Genomic DNA, 27,464 nt, shown 5'->3' with positions numbered 1-27,464 from the left:
TCCTCTTCTCGGATCCTGTCTAAAGGGAGTTCTATAAGTTTCCTGGATCTGTGTATCAACCTCTTGCTCTATATTTGGAAAATTTTCTGCTATTACTTCCTTGAAGAGATTGTTGATCCCTTTGGTATCACTTTCTTTTCCCTCCTCTATTCCAATTATTCTTAGGTTAGCTCTCTTAAGATGGGCCCATATTTCTTCAATGTCAGATTCCTGCTGTTGGATATCTTTTTCTAGATTAGAAACTATGCATTCATTTTTGGATTGCTCATCTTCTAAGAGCGAGATTCTGTTCTCCATGTGGTCTAATCGGTTGTTTGTGCTTTGAATTGAGGCCTTTACTTCATTAATTGCATCCTTTATCTCTTTTTGGCTCTCTCTGAGTTCTTTTCGAAGCACCTCTATTATTTCTACAGTTATTTTCCTGATTTGATCTTCTAGAAATCTCTGATTTTCTGTTTTATCAGGTTCTGATGTTGTGGGGTTGTGCACATTCATTACTTCAGTGTTATTCCTCTTTCCCATGATTTCGGAGGTTTGTGCCTTCTCTGGGTTCTTCCCTTGGGTCACTATGGCTTCACTTAAGGTGCTCTGGATCTCGAGTCTGTATTATCTCAGACCCTACTACTCCTTTACTGGGTTGTATCACAGAGTCTCCGACCCAGGGAGTCGATAGAGGCTGCTTTAAACTATGGGGGGTGCCAGGTTGCACGCTCTCCTATGGTGTGATATCTCTGCCACCACCACTCCCTCACTGGGTCAAGTCCCAGGAGGCACAATACTGGGATTTCTCCTCTGTTACCCGCAATTTGACTCACTGTTCTTGAGTACGTAGATGTAGCTGTACTGGACTCGGTGAATTCACTGCTGCTGCCGCCGCCGGTGGCAATATGGCGCCTCTGCCACGCCCTCGGCCATGAGGCCGGCGTATTTTTTCTTCTCTGGTTTTGATTTCCACTCTGAATCCCTGCAGCGTGTGCTGAGCTCAGCCACTGGGAGCTTTAAATGCTGTCTGCGCCGAAAGATCCCGCCTGGCTGTTCCGCATCGGCTCACCTCGGCTTGCTGTAGCCGTCCGCTGAGTTTGCCGCTGCCGCCGGCAGTATGGCGCTGCTGCCGCGTCCTCAGGCGCGTGTGTCTCCTCTGTGGCCCTGAGCTCTGTTCTCAGTCCGCTTTCTCTCTGGAGCCTGGTGGTTTTTTTGTTTTTCTGGTGATGGTGTTTTCTGGCTATGAAAGGCGCTCTTTTTGTGGTAATGGAGATTGGTTGTTAGCGGGACTCTTAAGCCCCGCTTTTCTTGGTCGCCATCTTCCCGGAAGTCTGGCCTCATCTTTACTTTAAAAAATATTAAGCCGGGCATGGTGGCGCACGCTTGTAATCCCAGCATTCAGGAGGCTGAGACCTGGAGGATCGTGGTACGCGGACAGCCTCAGCTACTTAGTGAGGCCCTCTGCAACTCAGTGAGACCCGGTTTCAAAATAAAGAATAAAAAATAGGGCAGGGGGTGTAGCTCGGAGGTTGAATGGGTTCCATCCCCAAACCCGCAAAAAAAAAAAAAAATAAATAAAAACCTACTTTCTTTATGTTTATGTATGTGTGTTACTCAAGATGGAACCCAGGGGTCTTCTACCTCTGGGCTACACCTCCAGACCTATTTTATTTCTCATTTGATAACAGGGTCTTGCTAAGTTTCTGAGAGCCTAAATTGCTGAGGCTGGCTTCGAACCTACAATCCTCCTTTCTCAGCCTCCTAAGTACTGGGATTACAAGTGTGTGCCGCCTTACCCGGCTTAACATCTATTTTCTTATCTGCATAGAAGTTCTATTAAATTTATTGATTGAGCCCCGCTCTTAGGAGGCTGAGACAGGAGGATCGCGCAGGTTCGAAGCCAGCCTCAGCTACTTAATGAGGCTCTCAGCAACTTAGCGAGACGCTGTTTCCAAATAAAATATAAAATAGGTCTGGGAGTACAGCCCGGAGGTAGAAAGCCTCTGGGTTCCACCCCCAGTACCACCAAAAAAACCCCAAACAAACAAGTAAATAAATAAATTTATTGATTGAGAGCCAGGTGTGATGGCGCATGCTTGTAATCTCAGCATTTGGGAGGCTGAGAAAGGAGAATCACAGTTTGCTGACAGACTCAGCTATTTAGGCCCTTTGAAACTCAGTGAGACTCTGTTTCAAAATAAAGAATAAAAAATAGGCCTGGGGCCAGGCGTGGTGACACACACTTGTAATCCCCATGCTTGGGAGGCGGAGACAGGAGGGGCGGAGACAGGAGGATCGTGCAGTTTTGAAGGCAGCCACACTGGCTTAAGAGACCCTGTTTCCAAATAAAAAGTATAAAATAGGCCTGGGAGTGTAGCCTGGAGATAGAAGAGCTTCCAGGAACCGCAGTACCACCAAAAAAAAAAAAAAAAGGGCTGAGGGTGTAGCTTGGAGGTAGAATGACTCTGGATTCCTGGATTCCATCCCCAGTACTGGAAAAAACAAAACAAAACCAAATTTATTGATTGAACTTAGGCTCGCTGCAGCTTAGTGAGACCCTATATCAAAATAAAGAATAAAAAAAATAGGGCTGGGGTTATTGCTTGGAGGTAGAATGCTCCTGGGTTTGCTCCTGGGTTTGCATTTCTTTTCTTTTAGTTCCTTTTTTTTTTTTTTTGGTACTAGGGGTGGAACCCAGGGGCTTTTCTACCTCCAGGCTATACTCCTAGACCTATTTTTTTATACTTATTTGGAAACAGGGTATTACTAAGTTGCTGAGAGCCTCACTTAGTGCTGAGGCTGGCTACAAACCTGTGCAATCCTCCCTCCTGTCTCAGCCTCCCAAGAACTGGGATTACAAGTGTGCACCACTACGCCCAGCTTCTTTCAATCTTCATTTCTGAAAAAAAATAATTATTGATTGAATAAATGTCTTATGCACAATGCATTACAAGACCATTGACTTGAGCACATTTTACCCAAAGCAGTTTTCACTGATGCTTTTAGAATTGAAAAGTATTATTAGCACAAGCTAGTGCAAATGACTACACAGTGAACCTTTTTCTCTATATACCTCTTAGTACCCTAGACCCATGGTTTCCCTGGAGGCTGCTGATGTCACCACCTTTGTGTGTGTGTGTGTGTGCTGGGGATTGAACCTAGGGCATTCTACCTCCAAGCTATACCCCAGCCCTTTCTTTTTGTTTTGTTTTGTTTTGTTTTGTTTTGAAACAGGGTCTCCTGATAGTCTGTTTTGCTATGTTGCTGAGGCTGATCTTGAACCTGTGATCCTCCTGTCTATACATCTCAAATACTGGGGTTACAGGCATGTGCCACCACTTCCCCAGCTCATTGGGTTTTTTTGGGTTTTTGTTTTTGTTTTGTACTGGGGATTGAACCTAGGGCAGTCTACCTCTGAGATATACCCCAGCCATATATATATAGAGAGAGACACATATATGTATTTATATATATACACACACATGTACATATGTATACATGTAAATATATATTTATTTTTATTTTATTTATTTATATGTGTGTGAGGTGTGGGGGTGTATATGTGGTACTCGGGATTGAACCCAGGGGTGTTCTACCTCTAAGCTATACTGCCAGAACCATTTATTTATTTATTCATTTATTTATTTACCTTTTTTTTTGTGGTGGTATTGGGGAGAGAACCCAAGGGCATTTTTCTACTTCTCAATTATATCCTCAAACCTATTTTATTTTTTTATTTGGAAACAGGATCTCACCAAGTTGCAGATGACCTCATTAAGTTGCTGAGGCTATCAGAGAACCTGTGATCCTCCTGTCTCAGCCTCCTGAGGACTGGGATTGCAAGTGTGCACCACCACACCCACCTTTGTTTTTATTTTTAATCAGGGTCTCACTACACTGCTAAGGCTGTCTTCAAACCTTTTACCCTCCTGTCTCAGCCTTCCAAATACTGTGATTACAGGAGTACACGGCTAAACTTTATTTGATGGAAATTTCAGGTCCACAGCAAAATGGAGCAGGAGGTAGAGATTTCCATAATGCCTCCTGTCCCACACTGGCATAGCCTCCACCACTATCGACACCCCCACTCGCTTTCAAACGAGGGACTGTGTGCATCTTCACTCTCACCCCGAGTCCACAGTGCACGGCAGGGTGGTCTTGGCCTTATGCCCTCTCTTGACTTACTATGTTATATAGTAGGCTTCTCACCTATTTTTTTTCCGCTTAACACATCTAGATATAGGATGTTTTGATTATCACATTCTTTTTAATAAATGAAGAATTCTTTTCTTTTTCTTTTTGTAGTACTGGGAATAGAACTCATGGGCTGTCTACCTCCAGGATACACCCCCAGCCCTATTTTATTCTTTATTTTGAAACAGAGTCGAAGTTGCTAAGAGCCTAAGTTGCTGAGGCTAACTTCGAATCTCCGATCCTCCTGCCTCAGCCTCCCAAGTACTAGAGGATTACAAGCCTCTACCAGTTCATGGAAGCCAACTAAATGAAGGATTCTACTGTCAATATATTAAGTTTACTTAATTCAATCAGTTTCCTCATGATGAGGATTGCAGTTTTCCATAATTTGTTGTTTCTGCAAACAATGCCAGGACATATATCATAGTACATGTGTCTTTGTACAAAATATGTCTATAGGATAAATTCTTAGAAATATAATCACTAGGGGCCGGGCGTGTTGACGCACGCTTGTAATCCCAGCATTTGGGAGGCTGAGACAGGAGGATCGCGGTTCGCGGACAGCCTCAGCTACTTAGTGAGGCCCTCTGCAACTCAGTGAGACCCAGTTTCAAAATAAAGAATAAAAAATAGGGCAGGGGGTGTAACTTGGAGGTCAAATGCCCCTGGGTTCCACCCCGAGACCCGCAAAAAAAAAAAAAAAGAAAAGAAAAGAAAAGAAATATAATCACTAGGTCAAATTTTAAGCTGGATACAGTGGTGCATGCCTATAATCTCAGGGAGGCTGAGACATGAGGATCGAAAGGTCGAGACCAGCCTCAGCAATTTAGAGAGGCCCTCAGCAATTTAGTGAAACCCTGTTTCAAAATAAAACATGAAAGCTGGGTGTGGTGGTGCACGCTTGTAATCCTAGCATTTGAGAGGCTGAGACAGAAGGATTATGGTTCACAGACTGCTTCAGTTACTTAGTGAGTACTTAGACAACTCAGGGAGATCTTGTTTCAAAAATAAAGAATAAAAAGTAGGGCTGGGGGTGTAGCTCAGATGTACAATGACCCTGGGTTCATTCCCAGCACTGCCAAAAATAAAAAATAAAATGAAAAATGAAAAAAATAGGGCTGGAGGTATAGCTGGGAGGTAGAATACCCCTAGGTTCAATTCCTAGTACCATACACACAAAAAAGGTATGTGCATTTAAAATTTGATAGATAGTTACAAATTGCTCTCCTTAGAGATTTAGTAGTTCCACAGGATAGAAGATCACCTTGCTGTTAAAAGGTTTCCAGCTGCCTTTAATTATATTATAAGATCAAGTATTGATTGAGGGGAGGGCAGACCCATTAACAGGATTGGTGGACTTGAGTCTTTTTACTATAAAAGCTGGCTAAGATCCCATGAGAAAATACACCATGCAGTGAAGTTATTAAATATAACTGTCGCCGGGCGTGGTGGCGCACGCTTGTAATCCCCGCGCTTGGGAGGCAGAGACAGGAGGATCGCGCAGGTTCGAAGCCAGCCGCGCGCGCTGGTTTAGGAGACCCTGTTTCCAAAATGAAAATGTAAAAAATAGGTCTGGGAGTGTAGCCCGGAGGTAGAAGGGCTTCCAGGAACCCCAGTACCACCACCAAATAAATAAATAAATAAACAAATAAATAAATAAATAAATATAACTGTCAAACCAGGTGTGGTGGTGCATGCTTGTAATTCCAGTACTTAGGAGGCTGAGACAGGAGGATCATGGTTCACGGACAGCCCTAGCTACTTAGTGAGGCCCTCTGCAACTTAGTGAGACCCTGTTTCAAAATAAAGAATAAAAAATAGGGCTGGGGCTGGGCATGATGGCGCACACTTGTAATCCCTGCGCTTAGGAGGCAGAGACAGGAGGATCGCACAGGTTCGAAGCCAGCCATGCTGGCTTAAGAGACCCTGTTTCCAAATAAAAAAAGTATAAAAAAATAGGTCTGGGAGTGTAGCCCAGAGGAAGAAGGGTTTCCAGAAACCCCAGTACCACCACAAAAAAAAACAAAATAAATAAATAGGGCTGGGGATTTATCTCAAAGGTAGAATGCCCTTGGGTTCATTCCCTAGTACCAGGGGGAAAAAAAAAAAAAAATATATATATATATATATATATATATATATATATATATATATACATATGTATGTATGTATGTATATGTATATATCTTGCTAGCAGAATTTAGTGAGATGAAGATGACTTGTGTCTGTCAGCTACTGTCCGGCAGCGTCCAATGACAACTGTGTTGTATTTACTTTTCTTTATTCCAGGACTTTAGCATCCTGAGACATTTGGGATTCGTAGCCCTCACGACTGACCTAGCCGGGATTCATCATGTCAAAGTTAAAAAGCTCAGAGTCAGTGCGGGTGGTGGTTCGCTGTCGACCCATGAACAGCAAGGAAAAGGCTGCTTCCTACGACAAGGTGGTGGATGTGGATGTGAAGCTGGGGCAGGTGTCGGTGAAGAACCCCAAGGGCATAGCCCATGAAATGCCCAAGACCTTCACCTTCGACGCAGTCTATGACTGGAATGCCAAGCAGTTTGAACTGTACGATGAGACGTTCCGACCACTGGTGGACTCTGTCCTTCAAGGTTTTAATGGAACAATTTTTGCCTATGGACAAACTGGGACAGGGAAAACCTACACAATGGAAGGGGTCCGTGGTGACCCTGAGAGACGAGGGGTCATTCCCAACTCCTTCGACCACATCTTCACCCACATCTCTCGATCGCAGAATCAGCAGTACCTGGTCAGGGCTTCTTACTTAGAGATCTACCAGGAGGAGATCCGAGACCTGCTGTCAAAGGATCAGACCAAAAGACTGGAGCTCAAAGAGAGGCCCGACACAGGAGTGTATGTGAAAGACCTGTCCTCCTTTGTCACCAAGAGTGTGAAGGAGATAGAGCACGTGATGAACGTGGGGAACCAGAACCGCTCTGTCGGTGCTACCAACATGAATGAGCACAGCTCGCGTTCCCACGCCATCTTCGTCATCACCATCGAGTGCAGCGAGGTGGGCCTGGATGGAGAAAACCATATCCGTGTGGGGAAACTGAACCTTGTCGATCTTGCTGGCAGCGAACGGCAAGCCAAGACCGGTGCGCAAGGGGAGAGACTGAAGGAGGCCACCAAGATCAACCTCTCCCTTTCAGCCTTGGGTAATGTTATCTCTGCCCTGGTGGATGGTAAAAGTACTCACATTCCATATCGAGACTCAAAGCTTACCCGGCTCCTCCAAGATTCCCTTGGTGGCAATGCCAAGACTGTGATGGTAGCCAATGTGGGGCCTGCTTCATACAATGTAGAAGAGACTCTGACCACTCTGAGATACGCCAACCGTGCCAAAAACATTAAAAACAAACCAAGGGTCAATGAGGACCCAAAGGATGCCCTCCTTCGAGAATTTCAGGAAGAAATTGCTCGGCTCAAGGCCCAGCTGGAAAAACGGTCCATTGGCAGGAGGAAGAGGAGAGAGAGGCGGAGGGAAGGGGGCGGCAGTGGCGGGGGTGGGGAAGAGGAGGAGGAGGAGGGAGAGGAGGGCGAGGAAGAAGGGGATGATAAGGATGATTACTGGCGGGAACAGCAAGAGAAGCTGGAGATTGAGAAGCGGGCCATTGTAGAGGACCACAGCTTGGTTGCGGAGGAGAAGATGAAGCTGCTAAAAGAGAAAGAGAAAAAGATGGAAGACCTGAGGCGGGAGAAGGATGCCGCTGAGATGCTGGGTGCCAAAATCAAGGTGCTGTACTTTTTTGTTAGGTCCTTTCCCCAGTCATTTCCTGTTCTTTTATCAAAGAATTATCAAAGGGCCAGACCAGTGGCTCACTGTAAACCCAGCTAGCCGGGGACGAATTGCAAATTTGATGCCAGCTTTGGCAGTGTAGTGAGACAGTCTCACAATAAAAAAAATAAAAAGGGCTAGAAGTATAGCTCAGTGGTAGAGTACCCATGTTCAGTCCCCAGTAACACACACACACACACACACACACACGAGGGAGAATGTCTCTCTTGGTTTTGTGTTTTCGTATGAGGTGCACAATAAGTATTTGTTGAATTGAATCAAAATGAAACCAGTTTTTCAAATTTAAAAAATAAAAAATTGCTGGGCGTGGTGGCGCACTCTTGTAATCCCCGCACTTGGGAGGCAGAGACAGGAGGACCGCACAGGTTCGAAGCCAGCCGCGCTGGCTTAAGAGACCCTGTTTCCAAATAAAAATATATATATATAAATAGGTCTGGGAGTGTAGCCTGGAGGTAGAAGGGCTTCCAGGAACCCCAGTACCACCAAAATAAATAAAAAAATAAAATAAAAAATAAAAAATCGAGTTTATAATAATAATAATAATTATAAGCCAGTCACACTGGCATATTTCAGTAATACCAGTACTTGGGAGGCTAAGACAGGTGGATCACAGGTTCAAGCCCAGCCATAGCAATTTAGCGAGGTCCTCAGCCACTTAGTGAGACTCTGTTTCAAAATAAAAATAAGAGCTGGGGGAGCCGGGTGTGGTGACCACGCTTGTAATCCCAGCATTCGGGAGGCTGAGACTGGAGGATCGCGGTTTGCGGACAGCTTCAGCTACGTAGTGAGGCCCTCTGCAGCTCAGTGAGACCCGGTTTCAAAATAATGAATAAAAAATAGGGCAGGGGGTAGCCGGGCGTGGTGGCGCACGCTTGTAATCCTCGTGCTTGGGAGGCGGAGACAGGAGGATCGCGCAGGTTCGAAGCCAGCCGCGCTGGCGTAAGAGACCCTGTTTCAAAAGTATAAAAAAATAGGTCTGGAAGTGTAGCCCGGAGGTAGAAGGGCTTCCAGGAACCCCAGTACCACTAAAAAAACAAACAAACAAACAAAATAGGGCAGGGGGTATAGCTTGGAGGTCTTTGCAAGTCAGTGAGACTCTGTTTGAAAATAAAGACTAGAGCTGGGTGTGGTGGCTCACGCTTGTAATCCCAGCATTATGGGGAGGCTGAGACCGGAGGATCGCGGTTCGCGGACAGCCTCAACTACCTAGTGAGGCCCTCTGCAACTCAGTGAGACCCAGTTTCAAATAAAATAAAATTGTAGAGAATAAAATATAGGACAGGTGGTGTAGCTCAGAGGTTGAATGCCCCTGGGTTCCACCCCCAGACCTGCAAAAATAATAAAAAATAAAAAATAAAATAAAGACTAGGCCAGGCGTGGTGGCACACACTTGTAATCCCCGCACATGGGAGGCGGAGACAGGAGGATCATGCAGGTTCGAAGCCAGCCGCGCTGGCTTAGGAGACCCTGTTTCCAAATAAAAAGTATAAAATAGGTCTGGGAGTGTAGCCTGCAGGTAGAAGGGTTTCCAGGAACCCCAGTACCACCAATAAATACATACATACATACATACATACATACATAAAATAAAAACTAAAAAATATAGCTGGGGTTGCAGCTCAGAGGTACAATCCCTGAGTTCCATTCAGTACTGCAAATAAGTAAATAAATAAATAAATATAAATTTTTATTTTATTTCACTTACTATTATCATTATTATTTTTATTTTTGGTGGTACTGGGGTTCCTGGAAGCCCTCTACCTCCAGGCTACACTCCCAGACCTATTTTATATTTTTTTTAAATTTGGAAACAGGGTCTCTTAAGCCAGCGTGGCTGACTCTGAACCAGCGCGATCCTCCTGTCTCCGCCTCCCAAGCGCGGGGATTACAAGTGTGCGCCACCACGCCCGGCTATAAATTTTTATTTTAAAGTAGGGTCTCCCTAGGTTGATGAAATCTCACAACTTGAACCTGTGATTCTCCTGTCTCATCCTCCCAAATACTATGATTACAGGCGTGTGCCACCACGCCTGGCTTCTTTTTTTCATTTTCCAGATTTCTATGTTGATGTTCCTTCAGACAAGTCCAGACTGCAAAAGTCTGCAATCTCTCCCTTCAGTGTGCCTCTCCCATGATTCCTCTGAATTTTCCTCATGATGGCACCTGACTCCCTCTAGTTAAAGTCAGTGTATTTTTCTGTATCCCTGGGTGACTCTGAGCCTTGTGGTTCTCACTGATAGCTGCGAGTTGCATCCCCAGTATTTGGCACATAGAAGGATCTTAGTTTCTTTAAGTGGGATGAATGCTTTGTTTAAACAAGCTTAAAAAAGAGAAAACTGTTAAAGAAAACTGAGGTTCTGGCGATCTAGAGAAGCTCGTCCCTTTGGTGTCTGCAGGGTCAAGCCCCAGCCTCTCAGGCTGTAGTTTTCCCAGCGTTGGCTCAATCTTGAGCTCTTTGTCTCTCTCAGGCTCCCCTGTAAAGAGCTATGCTCTGGAGAAGCCATTCACAGGACAGATTCTACTTTGCTTCTCACTCAGGCCATGGAGAGTAAACTGCTTGTTGGAGGAAAAAATATAGTAGATCATACAAATGAACAGCAGAAAATCCTGGAGCAGAAACGGCAAGAGATCGCAGAGCAGGTAACTTCAGATTCTTCTCTGGAAGATGGGGCAGGCTGGGGTGTGTTTGTGCCACGGGACAAGACTTCCGGTGTCAGATTCCCCACGGGGATTGCAGATGAGGTGTCTCCACACTAGCTGGAGACTGACTGGTGGAGGGGCACCTAGTCCTGTATTATTTACAGATAGAGTCTGTAGGGTAAGCTGATGAATGTTGTGATATTGCTCAGAAACGGCGAGAAAGAGAAATCCAGCAACAAATGGAAAGCCGAGACGAGGAGACGTTGGAACTTAAAGAGACATACAGCTCATTGCAGCAAGAAGTGGACATCAAAACCAAAAAACTTAAGAAGGTGAGGAAAAGTCCAGGCCGCGTTCCATGAGGCCCAGGGTGAGGAGGGGCTCTGCTGTCCGGATGGAGCCCTCACCCGCCTCTCCCGGTTCCAGCTCTTCTCCAAGCTCCAGGCAGTGAAAGCCGAGATCCACGACCTCCAAGAAGAGCACATCAAGGAGCGCCAGGAGCTGGAGCAGACGCAGAACGAGCTCACCCGGGAGCTGAAGCTCAAGTGAGTCTGGCCCTTTCCCGGTGCCCTCCACTGCCGGCCACTGACCTCGTTCATCAAGTAAAAACATCTTGAGGCCGGGCATGGTGGCGCACGCTTGTAACCCCAGTACTTGGGAGGCTGACACAGGAGGATCGCAGGTTCGCAGCCAGCCTCAGCAACTGGTGGGGCTCTAAGCAACTTGTGAGGCTCTCATCAACTTAGTAAGACACCGTTTCAAAATAAAAAGTAGTTTAAAAAATAAAAATAAAAAGTTGGGCATGGTGGTGCATGCTATTAGCCCCAGTTCTTGGAAGGCTGAGACAGGAGGATCACAGTTTCTTTACTTTTTTTTTTTTTTTTTTGGTGGTACTGGGGGTGGAACCCAGAGGCTTTCTACCTCCGGGCTATACTCCCAGACATATTTTTTTTTTTGGTGGTACTGGGGTTCCTGGAAGCCCTTCTACCTCCGGGCTATACTCCCAGACCTATTTTTTACATTTTCATTTTGGAAACAGGGTCTCCTAAACCAGCGCGCGGCTGGCTTCGAACCTGCGCGATCCTCCTGTCTCTGCCTCCCAAGCGCGGGGATTACAAGCGTGCGCCACCACGCCCGGCCTCCCAGACATATTTTATATTTTATTTGGAAACAGGGTCTCACTAAGTTGCTGAGAGCCTCACTAAGTAGCCAAGGCTGGCTTCGAACCTGCGCGATCCTCCTGTCTCAGCCTCCCAAGCGCGGGGATTACAAGCGTGTGCCACCACGCCCAGCTGAGGATCACAGTTTCGAGGCCAGCTTCAACAACTTAGCAAGACCCTATTTCAAAATAAAAAGGGATGGAGGTGTAATTCAGTGATAGGAGTGTTCTTGGGTTTCATTCCCAGTACTACGAAGTAGTAATAATAAATAAATAAAAAAGGTCTGAGGGTGTAGCTCAGTGGTTGGATTCAATCCCTAGTGTAATAAAAACGAAGAGTTAAAAAAAAAAAAAAAAAAAAGGCTGTCCAGGCGTGGTGGTGCATGCTTATAATCCCAGCATTTGGGAGGCAGAGACCGGAGGATCGCAGTTTGTGGACAGCCTCAGCTACTTAGTGAGGCCCTTCACAACTCAGTGAGACCCTGTTTCAAAAAATAGGGCTAGGGGTGTAGCTCGTAGGTAGAATGCCCCTCGGTTCCATCCTCAACACCAAAAAGGAAGGCTGGAAGGAATAGTGGGAAACACTACTTCTGAAACATCAAACAAAACAGAAAAAATTTTATTTTCCCCAAATGCTTTTTCCCTAAGGACAGCTGAGGCTGTCTTTGAACCTGTGATCCTCCTGTCTCAACCTTGCAAGTACTGGAATTACAAGTTAGCACCACTGCGCGCGCGCGCACGCGAGCGTGTGTGTGTGTGTGTGTGTGTGTGTGTGTGTGTGTGTGGTACTGGGACATTCTACCTCTGAGCTATACCCCCAGGCCCATTTTTAACTCGTATTTTGAGGGTCTCACTGAGTTGCAAAGAGCCTCACTGAGTAGCTGAGGCTGGCTGTGAACTGTGATCCTCCTGTCTCAGCTTCCCGAATGCTAGGATCACACGTGTGCGCCACCACGCCCGGCTTGTGTGTGTGTCTTGTTATGTTGCAGAGGCTGATCTCCTGGGTTCAAGCAGTCCTGCTGTCCCAGCCTCCCAGGATCTGGGACTACTGGCATATGCCAGCACATACGACTATGTTTGTATCCATCAGTATTCAACCAAGTTTATGTGTTTTCTTATAGGCATCTTATTATAGAAAACTTTATACCTCTGGAAGAAAAGAATAAAATTATGAATAGGTCCTTTTTTGATGAAGAAGAAGATCATTGGAAATTACATCCTATAACCAGACTGGAGTAAGTCACTATTAACTTTACGTGGAGCTGCAGGTAGGGAAGAGACAGAGAATGTTGATAAGCTGAACTTGGCCAAAGGCGTATGAGGATAACACAGTTCAGTTTGTTTAAACCTAGAACCAATTACATTGCTGACTATGTGGCTGCCATAGGTCCATGAGGTAAAACTTTGGTGATGAGCTTGGTATTAGGAACTGGGGAGCTTTGTCACCAGTAAACTTTCTCAAGTCCCTGAAATTCCCCTTTCCCCCACCAAGCAAGGTGTGCTAGGTTAGCTGAGGGTCAGTACAGCTGTGTGTCTGTCTGAGCATGGTCCTGCCAGGGAGATGGGAGGTGTCTGCCAAGGATGATGGATGGAAGGTGTTGAGAGATCTGTGCTGTATCTACAGTCTAAGAATTGGAGGATGATGGCTATCATACCTTCATACCTTCCAGCTTAAAAAGTGAATGACGAGCCGGGCGTGGTGGCGCACACTTGTAATCCCCGGGCTTGGGAGGCAGAGACAGGAGGATCGTGCATGTTCACAGCCAGCCGCGCGCGCTGGCTTAGGAGACCTTGTTTCCAAATAAAAATGTAAAAATAGGTCTCGGAGTGTAGCCCGGAGGTAGAAGGGCTTCCAGGAACCCCAGTACCACCACCAAAAAAAAAAAAAAAAAAGTGAATGACACTTATCTCTGAGTCACACAGCAACCCGAGCAGAAAATCCAAGCTGCCCCACCCAGCTGTCCTGGGAAATTCTGCTGCAGGTTTTGTCTGGCTCAGTCTTCCGAGGGCTTGTTTCACGGGACCAATCCTGAGCTGTGGGCCACATTCCAGCCAGGGCCTTAACCTCTGCTGTCCATTTGTAGGAATCAACAGATGATGAAGCGGCCCGTCTCCGCTGTGGGATATAAAAGACCATTGAGCCAGCATGCAAGGATGTCTATGATGATTCGTCCAGAAGCCCGTTACAGGGTGAGTGAATTGATTGTTTGGGGTTTTTCTCTTCTTTCTTTTGGAGGAGTTTAGATTTGAGTAAGTCCTCAGGCACCATTCTACAAAGTCACAGAATTTGTATCCTGACTCTTTTCAGATCTATTGAGGACATTTATAATAACAGTAACAATTAGAGCAAGCACTGCATTAATAAAGTAGCAAGTGAATAATAATGGAAAGGTGAAGTGGGATTTAGAAAACCAGGGACCGTCTAAGGAGGGAGCGCACATACCCTGACGCGGTGGCCAGTGAACATCAGCAGGAAGCTTCTGTGGAAGCCCGCGTCGTGCACTTGTAATCCCAGTACCGTGAGGCTGAGACAGGAAGGTGGCATTCACAGCCAGCCTCAGCAACTTAGTGCGGCCCTCAGCAAGCTGGTGAGATCTTGTTTAAATTAAATTAAAATTAAGCTAGGAGTGTAACTCAAAGGTAGAATGCCACTGAGTTTAACCCCCAGCATCTCACACACACACACACACACACACACGTCTCTAGGAATATTGGAAAGGACACACATGTCTAGTGACAAGACATAGATCTCTGCTAAAGAACTTCTGGTATTTCCTTTTTTCTTCTGTGGTGCTGGGGATTGGACCCAGGGACATTCTACCTCTGAGCTATGCCCCCAGCCCGATATTTTTTATTCTTTATTTTGAAACAGGGTCTCACTAATTTGTAGAGGGCCTCACTAAGTAACTGAGGCTGACCATGAACCTTGATCCTCCTGTCTCAGCCTCTCAAATTCTGGGATTACAAAAGTGTGCCATCACGCCTGGCTCATATGTATGTATGTATGTATGTATGTATGTATGTATGTATTTATTTTTGCAGTACTGGGGATGGAACCCAGGGACATTCTGCCTCCAAGCTATATCTCCAGCCCTATTTTTTATTCTTTATTTTGAAACAGGGTTTCACTAAGTTGTAGAGGGCCTCACTAAGTAGCTGAGGCTGGCCGTGACCTGGATCCTCCTGTCTCGGCCTCCCAATTTCTGGGATTATAAGTGTGTGCCACCACGCCTGGCCCATCTGTATTTTACTTTATTTTTTTGCGTGTGGGACTGGGGTTCCTGGAAACCCTTCTACCTCTGGGCTACAATCCCAGACCTATTTTTTTATATTTTTATTAGGAAACAGGGTCTCAAGCCAGAGAGGCTGGCTTCAAACCTGCGCAATCCTCCTGTCTCCACCTCCCAAGTGTAGAGATTACAAACGTGCATCACCACGCCCGGCTCCATCTGTATTTTTTTTTTTTTTTTTTTTTTTTTTTGGTGGTGGTAGTACTGGGGGTGGAACCCAGAGGCTTTCTACCTCCAGGCTATACTCCCAGACCTATTTTATATTTATTTAGAAACAGGGTCTCACTAAGTTGCTGAGAGCCTCACTAAGTAGCTGAGGCTATGTGATCCTCCCGTTTCAGCCTCCTGAGTGCTGGGATTACAAGCGTGCACCACCATGCCCGGCTCATCTGTATTTTTTTTTTCTTTTTTTAGAAAAAAACACAGGCTTTATTCCATTTCCAAGGGCTGGTCTTCGAAGGGCGGGAGCGCGCTCTGACAAGGGGGGAGGCTCCTACTTGCCAGCGATGAGCGGGTTCCGCAGGACCACGATAACCGAGTCCCCACGCAGAAACATCTTGGAGATGTAGCGGTCCTTGTTGACTGGCTTGGACTTCTTCTTGCCCTTGCCGCTCTTGGGGACCTCGGTCCACATCTCCTTCACATTCTCCAGCACCATGTTGCAGTGCCTGTCAAAGGCCTTTACGCGGCCCAGGAGTTTCTTGTTGTTTCGGCAGTTGATGAGCACCTGGGTGTTGTTCTTGACTGACTGCGTGAGCACAGAGAGTGGCCCTGTGTTAAATTCCTCCTCTTCCCGCTTCTGCAGTTCCTCTAGGGTCATCTCACTCTTGGGTTTGTTGAGGAGGCTCATGGTGGTGGTGGCTGAGTCCTCAAGTCACTCCCGTCTCCTCCGCGTTGCTTCGGCCTCTGTCTCATCTGTATTTTTTTAATGAAAACTTTTTACTTAAGATTTTTAATATGAGCCGGGCGTGGTGATGCACGCTTGTAATCCCCGCATTTGGGAGGCTGAGACAGGAGGATCACACAGGTTCAGAGCCAGCCTCAGCTACTGAGTGAGGCTCTCAGCAACTTAGTGAGGCTCTCAGCAACTAAGTGAGACCCTGTTTCCAAATAAAGTATATAATAGGTCTGGGAGTATAGCTTGGAGGTAGAAAAGTCCCTGGGTTCCACCCCCAGTACCCCCCCCCACACACACACACACGTCTAGAGCCCAGCTTGGCAGTGCCTGCCTACAGTTCCAGTCCTTATGAGGCCAAGACAGGAGGATCATAGAGTCAAGCCCTGCCTTAGCAACTTGCTGAGACCCTGTTTCAAAAAATAAAAAGGGCTGGGGTTATAGCTCAGTGGTAGAACATCGCTGGGTTCAATCCCCAAGGGGGGGAAAAGGATTTTTATTTATTTATTTTATTTTTTGGTGGTACTGGGGGTAGAACCCAGAGGCTTTCTACCTCCAGGCTATACTCCCAGACCTTTTTAATATTTTATTTGGAAACAGGGTTTCACAAAGTTGCTGAAAGCCTCACTAAGTAGCTGAGGCTGGCTCGAACCTGTGCGATCCTCCTGTCTCAGCCTCCCAAGCGCGGGGATTACAAGCGTGCGCCACCACGCCTGGCAAAAAAAGATTTTTAATACGTTAAATATGTGGTGGTGCATACCTGTAATCCCACTACTTGGGAGCCTGATACAGGAGGATCACAGGTTCACAGCCAGCCTCAACAACTTAGAAAGACCTTCAGTAACTTAGCAAGACCTGTTTCAAAATAAAAAATTTAGCCAGGCATGGTGGTACATGTTTATAATCCCAGCACTTGGAAGGCCAAGACAGGAGGATAACAAGTTCAAGACCAGCTTCAAAAATTTGTGAGGCTCTCTGCAATTTAGTCAGACCATATTTCAAAATAAAGAAGCTGAGCGCAGAGGCGCACACTTGTAATACGAGCATTTGGGAAGCTGAGACAGGAAGATCGCAGTTCGAGGCCAGCCTCAGCTACTTAGTGAGACCCTTTGCAACTCACTGAGACTCTGTTTCAAGATAAAGAATAGCCAGGTGTAGTGGCGCACGCTTGTAATCCCCATGCTTGGGAGGCTGAGACAGGAGGATCGCACAGGTTCAAAGCCAGCCCCACCTGGCTTAAGAGACCATGTTTCCAAATAAAATATAAAATAGGTCTGGGAGTATAGCCTGGAGGTAGAATGCCCCTGGGTTCCAACCCAAGTACCACCAAAATAAATAAATAAATAATAAAAAAAATAGGGATGGGGTGGACCTTGGAGGTAGAATGCCCCTGGGTTTCATCCCCAGTACTTAAAGAAAGAAAGAAAAGAAAAGAAGAAAGAAAAAAAGGAAGAAAAAGGGAAAAAAAGAAAAGAAAAGAAGAAAAGAACAAGCCAGGTGTGGTGGCACATGCTTGTAATCCCAGTACTTAGAGGCTGAGACAGGAGGTTCACAGCCAGCCTCGGCTACTTACTGAGTCCCTCCGAAACTTTGACCCTGTTTCCAAATAAAAAATAAAAAATAGGACTGAGAAGTATCTCAGAGGTAGAATGCCCCTGAGTTCAATCCCCAGGACTGCAAAAAAATAAAAAATAAAAATAAAGAATAAACCAGGTGTGGTGGTGCACAATTTTAATCTCAGTACTTGGGAGGCTGTGATAGGGGGATTGCAGATTCTTGGCCAGCCTCAGCAGTGAGGCCTTCTACAGTTTAGTGAGAACCTGTTTCAAAAGGAAAGAATAAAAACTAAGACTGGTAGTGTAGCTCATAGGTAGAATGCCGCAGGGTTTGATCTCCAGTTCCACAAAAAAAGTTTTTTTTAATTTTATGACTCAGGCCAGGTGTGGTGGTGCATGCTTGTAATCCCAGCATTGTGGAGACTGAGACAGGAGGATCATGGTTCTCAGACAGCCTCAGCTACTTAAGTGAGGTCCCTTGCAACTCAGTGAGACCTTGTTTCGAAATAAAGAATAAAAAATGGAGCCGGGTGTGGTGGCTCATGCTTGTGATCCCAGCATTTGGAAGACTGAGACAGGAGGATCCAGGTTCATGGACAGTCTCAGCTACTTCATGAGGCCCTTTGCAATTCATTGAGACCCTGTTTCAAAATAAAGAATTAAAAAAATAGAGCTGGGGGTGTATCTCAGAGGTAGAATGCACCTGAGTTCCATTCCCAGTACCACTAAATAAATAAATAAATAAATAAGAATAAAAAATGGGGCGGGACCCAGGCATGGTGGCACACACTTGTAATCCCAGCATTTGGGAGGCTGAAACAAGAGGATCACGGTTCGAGGACTGCCTCAACTACTACTTAGTGAGGCCCTTTGCAACTCAGTGAGACCCTGTTTTAAAATAAGAATAAAAAATAGGGCTGGGAATGTAACTTGGAGGTAGAATGCCCCTGGTTTCTATCCCCAGTGCCATAAAAAAATTTTTTTTAAAGTTATGTCTCCCTGGAATCTGATCAAAACAGAGATTAAATTTAGGATTAAGTCGGGTGTGGTGCCACACACTTGTAATCCCAATACTTAGGAGGCTGAAGAAGGAAGATTGCAGGTCCAAGAATAGCCTCAGTAAGTAGTGAGACTTCTTCATCAACCTAGTGAAATTCTGTCTCAAAATTAAGAAATAACAGTAGGGCTGGAGGTGTAGCTTGGAGGTAAAATGCCCCTGTTGTTCAATCCCTAGCACCACACATAAACAATAGGGTTAGTTAGTGATCATTAGAGTTAGTACCTTTCAGGTGCTGCTCCTCCTGGCACTGAATAACTTAAAGAAAGCAAAAGAAGAAGAAAAAAGCTTTATTAGGTATTTTTTGTCTTTGTTTTTGCGGTACTGAGGATGGAACCCAGGGGCTTTCTACCTCTGAGCTACACCCCCAGCCCTATTTTTTTTTTTTTTATTCTTTATTTTGAAACAGTCTCACTGAGTTGAAGAGGGCCTCACTAAGTAGCTGGGGCTGTCTGAAGCTCAATCCTCCTGTTTCAGCCTCCCGAATGCTGGGATTACAAGAGTGTGCCACCATGCCTGGCTTTATTAGGTGTGGTTTTTTTCTTTTTTTCTTTTCTTTCTTTCTTTTTTTCTTTTTTGACAGTACTGGGGATTGAACCCAGGGGCTTTCTACCTCCAAGTTATACCCCGAGCCCTATTTTTATTCTTTATTTTGAAACAGGTCTCACCGAGTTGCTGAACCTTAAGCCTATGATGCTCCTGCCTCAGTTTTGTCATTGGGATCACAAGCACGTACTACCAAGCCCAGCCAGGGGTTTTGTGCAGTAGAATATGAATAGTATATTCAGATAGAATCCTCAGGAGCAATGATCTAGCAGTTTCAGATGGCACATATCTTGCCAGTTATTTCATATGTTGAGCCAAAGCTCGATTTGAAAGCCTAGAGATCAAATACATGGGTTCCAGGGGATAATCTGACCCAAAGGTAGGGGTGTGTGGTGTGTTTGTGTCTGTGTTGTGTATTGCTGAGGATCAAATCTAGGGCCTAAAGCATCCTAGGCAAGCTTTCTACTACTGAGCTACATCCCCAAACCCCCAAAGGTAAATTTAAAGTGGTGACTGACTGGAAGAAGGCAGAGGAAAAGAGAACAAGTGTAATTGTGGGTGCTTCTCTTCCTATATATTTGTCTCAGGAGCCAGGAAAGGCTCAGCGCATGATATCAAGTGAAGGAGTCCATCTTGAAGGCCATGTGTTACTAGGGATTGAACCTAAGGGCCTTCTACCTCTGAGCTACACCTTCAGCTCAGTTTTATTTTTTATTTTGAAATAGAGTCTCAATAAGTTCCTGAGGGCTTCACTAAATTGCTGAGGCTGGTCTTAAACCTGCAATCCTCCTGTGTCAGCTTCTCAAGTACTGGAATTACAGGCATGCGCCACCATGCCTGATTCAAGGCTGGTTTCTGAAATGTAATTACAAGCTGGGTCTGGTGGCACCTGCTTATAATCCTAGTACTTGAAGCCGGGCATAGTGGCGCACGCTTGTAATGCCAACATTTTGGAGGCTGAGACAGGAGGATCATGGTTCACAGACAGCCTCAGCTACTTAGTGAGGCCCTTCGCAACTTAGTGAGACCCTGTTTCAAAAATAAAGAATAACCGGGCGTGGGGGCGCACGCTTGTAATCCCAGCGCTTGGGAGGCTGAGAAAGGAGGATCGCACAGGTTCGAAGCCAGCTTCAACTACTTAGTGAAGCTCTCAGCAACTTAGTAAGATCCTGTTTCCAAATAAAATATAAAAATAGGTCTGGGAGTATAGCCCGGAGGTAGAAAGCCTCTGAGTTCTACCCCCAGTACCACCAAAATAAATAAATAAATAAATAAATAATAAAAATAGGGCTGGGAATAAAGCTTGGAGGTAGAATGCCCCTGTGTTCCATCCCCAGTACTACAAAATAATTAATCATCATCATCATCATCCCAGTACATGGAAGGCTAAGATAGGAGGATTGCAGGTTCAGCAACTTAGTGAGATCCTGTTTCAAAATAAAGAATAAAAAATAGGGCAGAGGTGTAGCTGGAAATTGGAATGTCCTTGGGTTCTGCAAAAATAAATAAACAAATGAATGAAATGAAATGAAATAAACGAATGAAATGAAAATAAATATATAAACAAATGAATAAGTAAATAAATAAAATGTAATTACAAGTGCATATATTACATGCACACTTTCCACACATATACACCAGACTGCCTCCTCCCATTTGCAGCTAAGGAGTCCCTGTACACTATTGGTAATGACTGTTTTCTTCTTTATACCTCTTTTTTTTTTTTTCCCAGTACTAGGGATGGAACCCAAGGGCATTCTACCTCCGAGCTCTACCCACAGCCCTATTTTTTATTCTTTATTGTGAAACAGGGTCTCACCGAGTTGCAAAGGGCCTCACTAAGTAGCTGAGGCTGGCCGCGAACCACGATCCTCCCATCAAGCATGTACCACCACGCCCGGCTTTTCTTTATACCTTTTTATATTTTCAGTTATCTGCAATAAATTGGTCTTTGCTTAGTAATTGTGTGTTGGGGGGTGGCATTGAGGAATGAGCTCAGGAACATTCTACCTCTGAGCTATACTCCTAGCACTGTTTTTTTTTGTTTTGTTTTGTTTTGGTGGTACTGGGATTCCTGGAAGCCCTTCTACCTCTAGGCTACACTCCCAGACCTATTTTATTTTTGGAAACAGGGTCTCTTAAGCCAGCGCGGCTGGCTTCAAACCTATGTGATCCTCCTGTCTCCACCTCCAAGCACAGGGATTACAAGCGTGTGCCACCACGCCTGGCTTTTTTTTTTTTTTACTATTTTGAAAAGGGGTCTCACCAAGTTGCTGAGGGCCTTGCTAAGTTACTGAGGCTGGCCTCAAACATGTGATCTTTTTGTTTCAGCCTCCCAAATACTAGAAGTACAGTTGTGTGCCACAACACTGGCTTGCTAATAATTTTTCTGTGATTATTTCCCGTAGGGCGTAATATATGTTCAGTGTTTTTTTTTTTAAATAAAAGTACACAAAAAGCATAGAACTCATTTGCAAACTTCCGGAAAAAAATTATAAAACTATATCACTTTTTCTAGGCTATTAGTAGGATCCGAATGGCAAGCATTTTGCAGTTGTTCTTGGAAGGAGTCTAGATTTCTTCTATTCTGTACATGTGACTGGAGGCCAACCTAACTGGTGATGGCTTTGCTTCTGCAGGCAGAAAATATTGTGCTCTTAGAGCTGGACATGCCTAGCCGGACCACCAGAGACTACGAGGGCCCAGCCATAGCCCCCAAGGTCCAGGCTGCACTGGATGCAGCTCTGCAGGATGAAGATGAAATACAGGTGGATGCGTCATCCTTTGAAAGCACTTCAAATAAGAAATCCAAGGCCAGGTGAGTGGCTTTAATAACCTGTGCTTGCAAACAACATGTTTAAGCAAGGACAATCAAGGCAGAGAGTGGCAAGAGTGCTTGTTCATCCTGAAATGCTTTCAGAACACATTAGAAATTGTTTCCATATGACGCCTTGCTTTAGTCAGTTTTTTCGACACTGAGACCAAGTACCTGACAAACACAACTTAGAGGAAGAAAGTTTTATTGGGGTCTCATGGTTTCAGAAGTCAGTCCATAATCAGCATGGCAACAGTGCTTCAGGGCATGGCGGAGAAGGAAAATGTATGTTACCTTATGGTGGACAGGAAGCAGAGAGAAGAAGAGGGGCTTGAGGACATGGAGTCCCCAAAGCTCCGTCCTCAGTGGCTCATGACCTCCAGCCGTGCCCCACCTCTGAACCTTGCTGCGCTGGGGACTTGCTTTCAACACATGAGCTTTACGGGACATTCTAGACCCAAAGTGTATCACTACACTCCCTTATTCCACTAATATTTATGGTTGAGGATATGCCAGGTAGACTGAATACCAGAATACCTGATCATTAAGTCCCTGCCTGTAAAGGAGCATGTGCTCTACAGAAATAGGAGTCAGGGCCGGGCGTGGTGGCACACGCTTGTAATCCCCGCGCTTGGGAGGCGGAGACAGGAGGATCGTGCAGGTTCGAAGCCAGCCGCGCTGGCTTAAGAGACCCTGTTTCCAAAAATAAAAATAGGTCTGGGAGTGTAGCCTGGAGGTAGAAGGGCTTCCAGGAACCCCAGTACCACCAAAAAAGAAAAAGAAAAAAAAAGAAAAAGAAATAGGGGTCAGTTCTTCAGTTCCTACAATTTGCCAGGTGATTCTGAGAGCTTTATAAGGAATCTCTTAATGAGTGATTTCCTGCAACAATAAATATTATCATCATTCCCATTTTACTGAGAAAACTGAATCTTAGGGAATTTGAAAGCCCGGTCCAAGGAAACCCAGCAAATAAAATCTATCAGAGCCAATGTTTAAACCTGGCTCTACCTAAATTCATAACCCAGGCTTTAAGCCTCTGGTTATAAATTACCTCACCCACTTGATGTGAAATTAGAATTTTATTTTATTAGTTTATGGATAAGAAATTTAAAGAAAATGACTTGGTTTGAAAACCAAAAATGGAAGAAAAGCTGGGTGTAGTGGTACATGCTTGTAATCCCAGTACTTGGGAGGCTAAGACAGGAGGATCTTGGGTTTCTGACCAGCCTCAGCTACTTAGTGAAGCCCTGTTTCAAAAGAAGTGTAGACGGAAAAAAAAAAAGCTAGGTGTGGTAGCGTATGCTTGCAATCCCAGCATTTGGGAGGCTGAGGTAGGAGGATCTCAGTTTGAGGACAGCCTTAACTGCAAAAAAAGGAGTGTAGCTCAGGAGTCAAATGCCTCTGGGTTCAATCCCCAGTACCTGCATCCTTTTTCCTTTTTTTTTTTTTTCTTCTTTGTGAGACAGTCTCAGCACATTGCCCAGGCTGGTCTTGAATTCTTGAAGCCAAGCGATCCTCCTGCCTCAGCCTGCCAAGTAACTGGGGCTACAGGTGCACACCACAGTACCTGGCTTAATGTCTGTTTTGTTTTTGGTTTTTTGTCTTTTTTTTTTTTTTTTTTTTTTTGTGGTACTGGGGATGGAACCCAGGGTTATTCTACCTCCAAGCTATACCCCAACCCTATTTTTTATTCTTTATTTTGAAACAGGGTCTCACTGAGTTGCAAAGGGCTTCACTAAGTAGCTGAGGCTGTCTGTAAATTGTGATCCTCCTGTCTCAGGCTCCCAAATCCTGGGATTACAAGCGTGCACCCCCATACCCAGTTAACCTTAGACCTGTTTATTTTTATTTTGAAACAGGGTCTCACTAGGTTGATGAGAGTCTCACTATTCTCTGAGGCTGTCCTTGAACCTACAATCCTACTATCTCAGCCTCCCAAGTACTGGGATTACAGGTGTGTGTGCCACCATGCCCAGCTGGCTTTATGTTTTTATGGTTTAAGCATCCCGACTTTAGGCCATTAGGGAAGACCACCCTGAAATATGCATGGCACTCAGAGATGGTAATATAAACATGTGCTTGGCTTTTGCAGGCCTAAGAGTGGAAGGAAGTCGGGATCCTCCTCCTCCTCCTCCTCCTCCTCAGGAACCCCCGCATCTCAGCTTTATCCACAGTCTCGGGGGCTGGTTCCCAAGTAGAACTCGTGCGTCCTCTCCCAGAGCGTGAACAACAGCATTGCTTTCTGAGAGAAGAGAGGAGTACAAAGCTGCAGAGAGGGCTTGAGCCCAAACTCAGAACCATTCCTTCGAGGAGAAGTGATGGCCTCTTTGCAGATTAACCAACTTACTCTGGCTGAATGTGCTGGCCTAATCTGGCACTCAGCTCCTCTGGGAAACATCCTTTAATTAGCATCTCAGAAATGCATGGGTGAGGTAAAGTGCGATAGTCCGAGTGGACAGCAAGAGAATGACCACGACCTTGCCTCCCTTCCCCCGGCCTTCTCCTTTCTGCTCTCCCATCCTCTCTCCTCTCCTTTTCTAGCCTGTTCTTCATACTGGGCTCCTTCTTGCTGGACAATAGGGCAGAGTCAGGGATCCTCTTAAGCAGGACCATGTCTTTGGAGTCTCAGGATAAAATGACAATAAGGTTGAAAAGTGACCATCTGAGAACTTGAATATCCCTGTTCTTGTAGGAAGAAACAAGAAATCTCATTTGAATCAGAGCCCCAGGAGGGCACGATCAGCGATCTTGCTTCCATGCCGCAGTGAGACGCGGCTCTGCCTTTGGGGTTTGCTGAACAAGGAAGTCTCTTACAGTTCTGTTCCTGAAGGATTCAATGTCAGAAGCAATAGAAATACCATTCCCTGTGCCTCCTTGGGGAGTTTAGGGAAACAGCTTCTTTAAAACCTCAATACCATGGCCATCCTGTCAAAGGCCATGCCCGTCCTCTGGTCACTTTAGTCTTCATTTGTCACCACCCTTCCCTTACATGCTTTTTTGAGCATTTTTGTGTAGGCCTGGCCATGGCCCCCAGAGTGCAATCCACAGTGGGCCTGTTTGATGGGAGAGGGGAGGTTGGCTCTGCCTTCTCTGATTGACTAGAGTTGGGGAAGGGGGGCATACAGTGGCACTTTTGAATTCCCCATTTTGTTCCATATTGGCAAAGAGCAGAAGAATTAACTAGGCAGACGCAGAGATGGAGACTTGAGACGCAGAGAAGTGGGAAGGGAAGACATAGAGATGGAAACAGGAACCCCACCTGCCTTCAGCAGAGAATTCAGTCCTAGACTGGTGGCTGCCCAGGCAAGCCTGAGATGCTGGTGAGAAGTGGCTGTGTGATTGGATAGGCCCCGAAGAGAGAGTTCAGCGTTCCCATTTATATAGACTGGTTTGATTTGTAGGTTTTAGTTCTCCCTATTATTGCAGTTCAAAGTTTTGTTTTATGTTGGTCATTAGGTGAATGTTACTCCTTTCCCCCGAGAGGTGTGTGTGGGTGTGAGCACAGTGTGCCTGTGCTCCCTGTGTCCATGAGCCTGTGAGAGACAGAGCCCGAGGATGTGCCCGACGTTAGAAATACACTAATGTGCAGTTGCTGCCTTCTGTCTGCATTTAAGGCCCAATGAACGACTAATCCAGGCGGAGTCCTCCCATGTGAATGTCTTGAGTCCACAGGCCTGAGGGGACAGTATGAGTCCCCAGGTCTGCTACACTGGAGCACCTTGCTGGCACGGTGCCTCAGGAAGATGGCGACTCAGGTGGGCCTTGAGTTATCTTTTAACTCAGCTGCTCAGTCCCCAGGGCATATTTCTGGATCAGAACCTGTGGGGGAAAGGAGGTACTAAGTGCAAATATTCTGGAAAGAGGAGATATGTCATCTGCAACTCATCTCCCTTTTATTCACTTCTTTTTGAACACAGGGCCCAATTCAGCAGTTCCCAGAGCACTATGGAGCCTTCCCTCATCTTTTCTTGGGATCAAACACAGCTTCTTTCCTATTTACTAACAGCTGCCTGTTTGAATAGGAACCAAGTGGTGCTGTGTGGAGGTATCTGCTGGTGACACCTCTCTCACCACAGTTCCTTGAAGCTAGTCTCCATTCTGTAGGGTGAAAATGTCCATGTAGCAAATCTGAGAATTGAGAACTCAGGTAACAATATACCTTAATACTGATGTTTCAAGGTGGCTCTTATGACCAAGGGTAGTTAAATCACACACAGAACTTTTCCAAGAAGGCAAAGGAAGGAAGCCAGGCTGGCAGGCATGATTGCCTGGCACTCGGCTGTATTCCCATGGTGGTCTGTGGAAACCAAGGGAAAGGACGCCCACGTGGGATGATGCTGTCCCTTTCTAAGCAGACTCTGGTGCTTTTCTTCTCTCGGAAGGGAGCCAATAAATATATTAGTAGAGCAGATGGCAGTCTGTCTTGCTGCCACCAGAATGCTGCTGCTTTGGGTTCTGAATTGAGCCAGCTGTATAGAAGACACACAAAGCCCACCAAAGGACCAAGTGCTCATGTTGTACTCATGCTAAAATGTTTTAGGACAGTGGAGGGCCTTCGCACCAGCAGCAGCTAGTGAAGTGTGAAAGCAAGTCTAACAGGATGTAAAGACCAGCAGGGAGAAGGAGTTGGAGACTGCATGCAGCCCTCATCAGACCTCCTTTTGCTCTGGTCAGTAGAATGTATCTGGCTTCGGTGTCTTCAAGTCACACATCTCCCAGACCCCTGCATTCAGAACCCAAGGCTAAAATCATAGGCATGAAGCACTTTCTTAAGACTCGACCTAACGTTGAATTGTTCCCCGTCTGATGCCTGCATGCTGCCTGAATTGCTCCACCCACACCTCCATGACCAAGGGCACCAGAGTGTTCTGTATCTCTGACATGGGCTGCTCCCTGCTTTTCCCATCTGACTCTTGTAAGTCCTCCTTCACTGAATGTAGACTCATTGCCAAGTTTCTGAGAAGTGTCGATTCCCTGTTAACGCAAGACGTCAATTCTGCCTCACATTTCCCACTTGAAGTTGAGGTGGACTGTGCACAACACCTTGGATCCAAACATCATTGGTGGACAAAATCGGGACTATCAATGTACTCTAAAAGCCATACTGAGATGCTCAGAGGGAGCTAGATAAGACCGGGCCTGGCAGTTGCCTGTCATGCGTGTCTGTATCCTGTGCTGTTCAGAGACCTGGTGCCTCTCTCCCTGCCCTTGACTCCTGAGTGAAGTCCTTTTGAGGTCACTTATGGGCAGGCAGAGGCAGCAGGCTTCGTGGCTCCCTGGAGTACTAGGGATCTTCACCTTCTCTTTGGCTACCTTTAGACAAATAATATGCCAGTACTTGGGGCTCTTAAGTTTTACAATCGATATTTATTTGTATCATCTCTTTGTCTAGGAATGTAAAAGTGATTCTAAACTAAGATGTGTAATAAAAATCAATTTGATTTATTGTACCTACAAAAATGTTCTTGTAAATGACTTAATGCTTTGAACTGACATACCAATAGCTGACA

At 45.6% G+C, this 27,464-nt stretch overlaps 2 protein-coding genes across 2 annotated transcripts; one reads left to right on the top strand and one right to left on the bottom strand.

The window, feature by feature from the left end:
- Positions 1-6,529: 6,529 nt before the first annotated feature.
- KIF3B (kinesin family member 3B) lies at positions 6,530-24,152 on the top strand (the record flags this gene model as incomplete). Its single annotated transcript, XM_080716105.1, has 8 exons — positions 6,530-7,933; positions 10,535-10,636; positions 10,846-10,968; positions 11,063-11,181; positions 12,917-13,030; positions 13,880-13,985; positions 21,779-21,957; positions 24,047-24,152. 8 exons carry the CDS (start codon positions 6,530-6,532, stop codon positions 24,150-24,152), a joined length of 2,253 nt encoding a protein of 750 aa, XP_080572231.1.
- LOC308277608 (small nuclear ribonucleoprotein Sm D2-like) lies at positions 15,577-15,935 on the bottom strand (the record flags this gene model as incomplete). Its single annotated transcript, XM_080716873.1, has 1 exon — positions 15,577-15,935. One exon carries the CDS (start codon positions 15,933-15,935, stop codon positions 15,579-15,581), a length of 357 nt encoding a protein of 118 aa, XP_080572999.1. The 3' UTR covers positions 15,577-15,578.
- Positions 24,153-27,464: the final 3,312 nt, after the last annotated feature.

This window comes from Muscardinus avellanarius, assembly GCF_963383645.1.
Source record: "Muscardinus avellanarius genome assembly, chromosome: 19".
NCBI lineage: Eukaryota > Metazoa > Chordata > Mammalia > Rodentia > Gliridae > Muscardinus > Muscardinus avellanarius.
The sequence above is the reverse complement of the archived record's forward strand: the minus strand, read 5'-3'. Positions and strand labels throughout refer to the sequence as shown.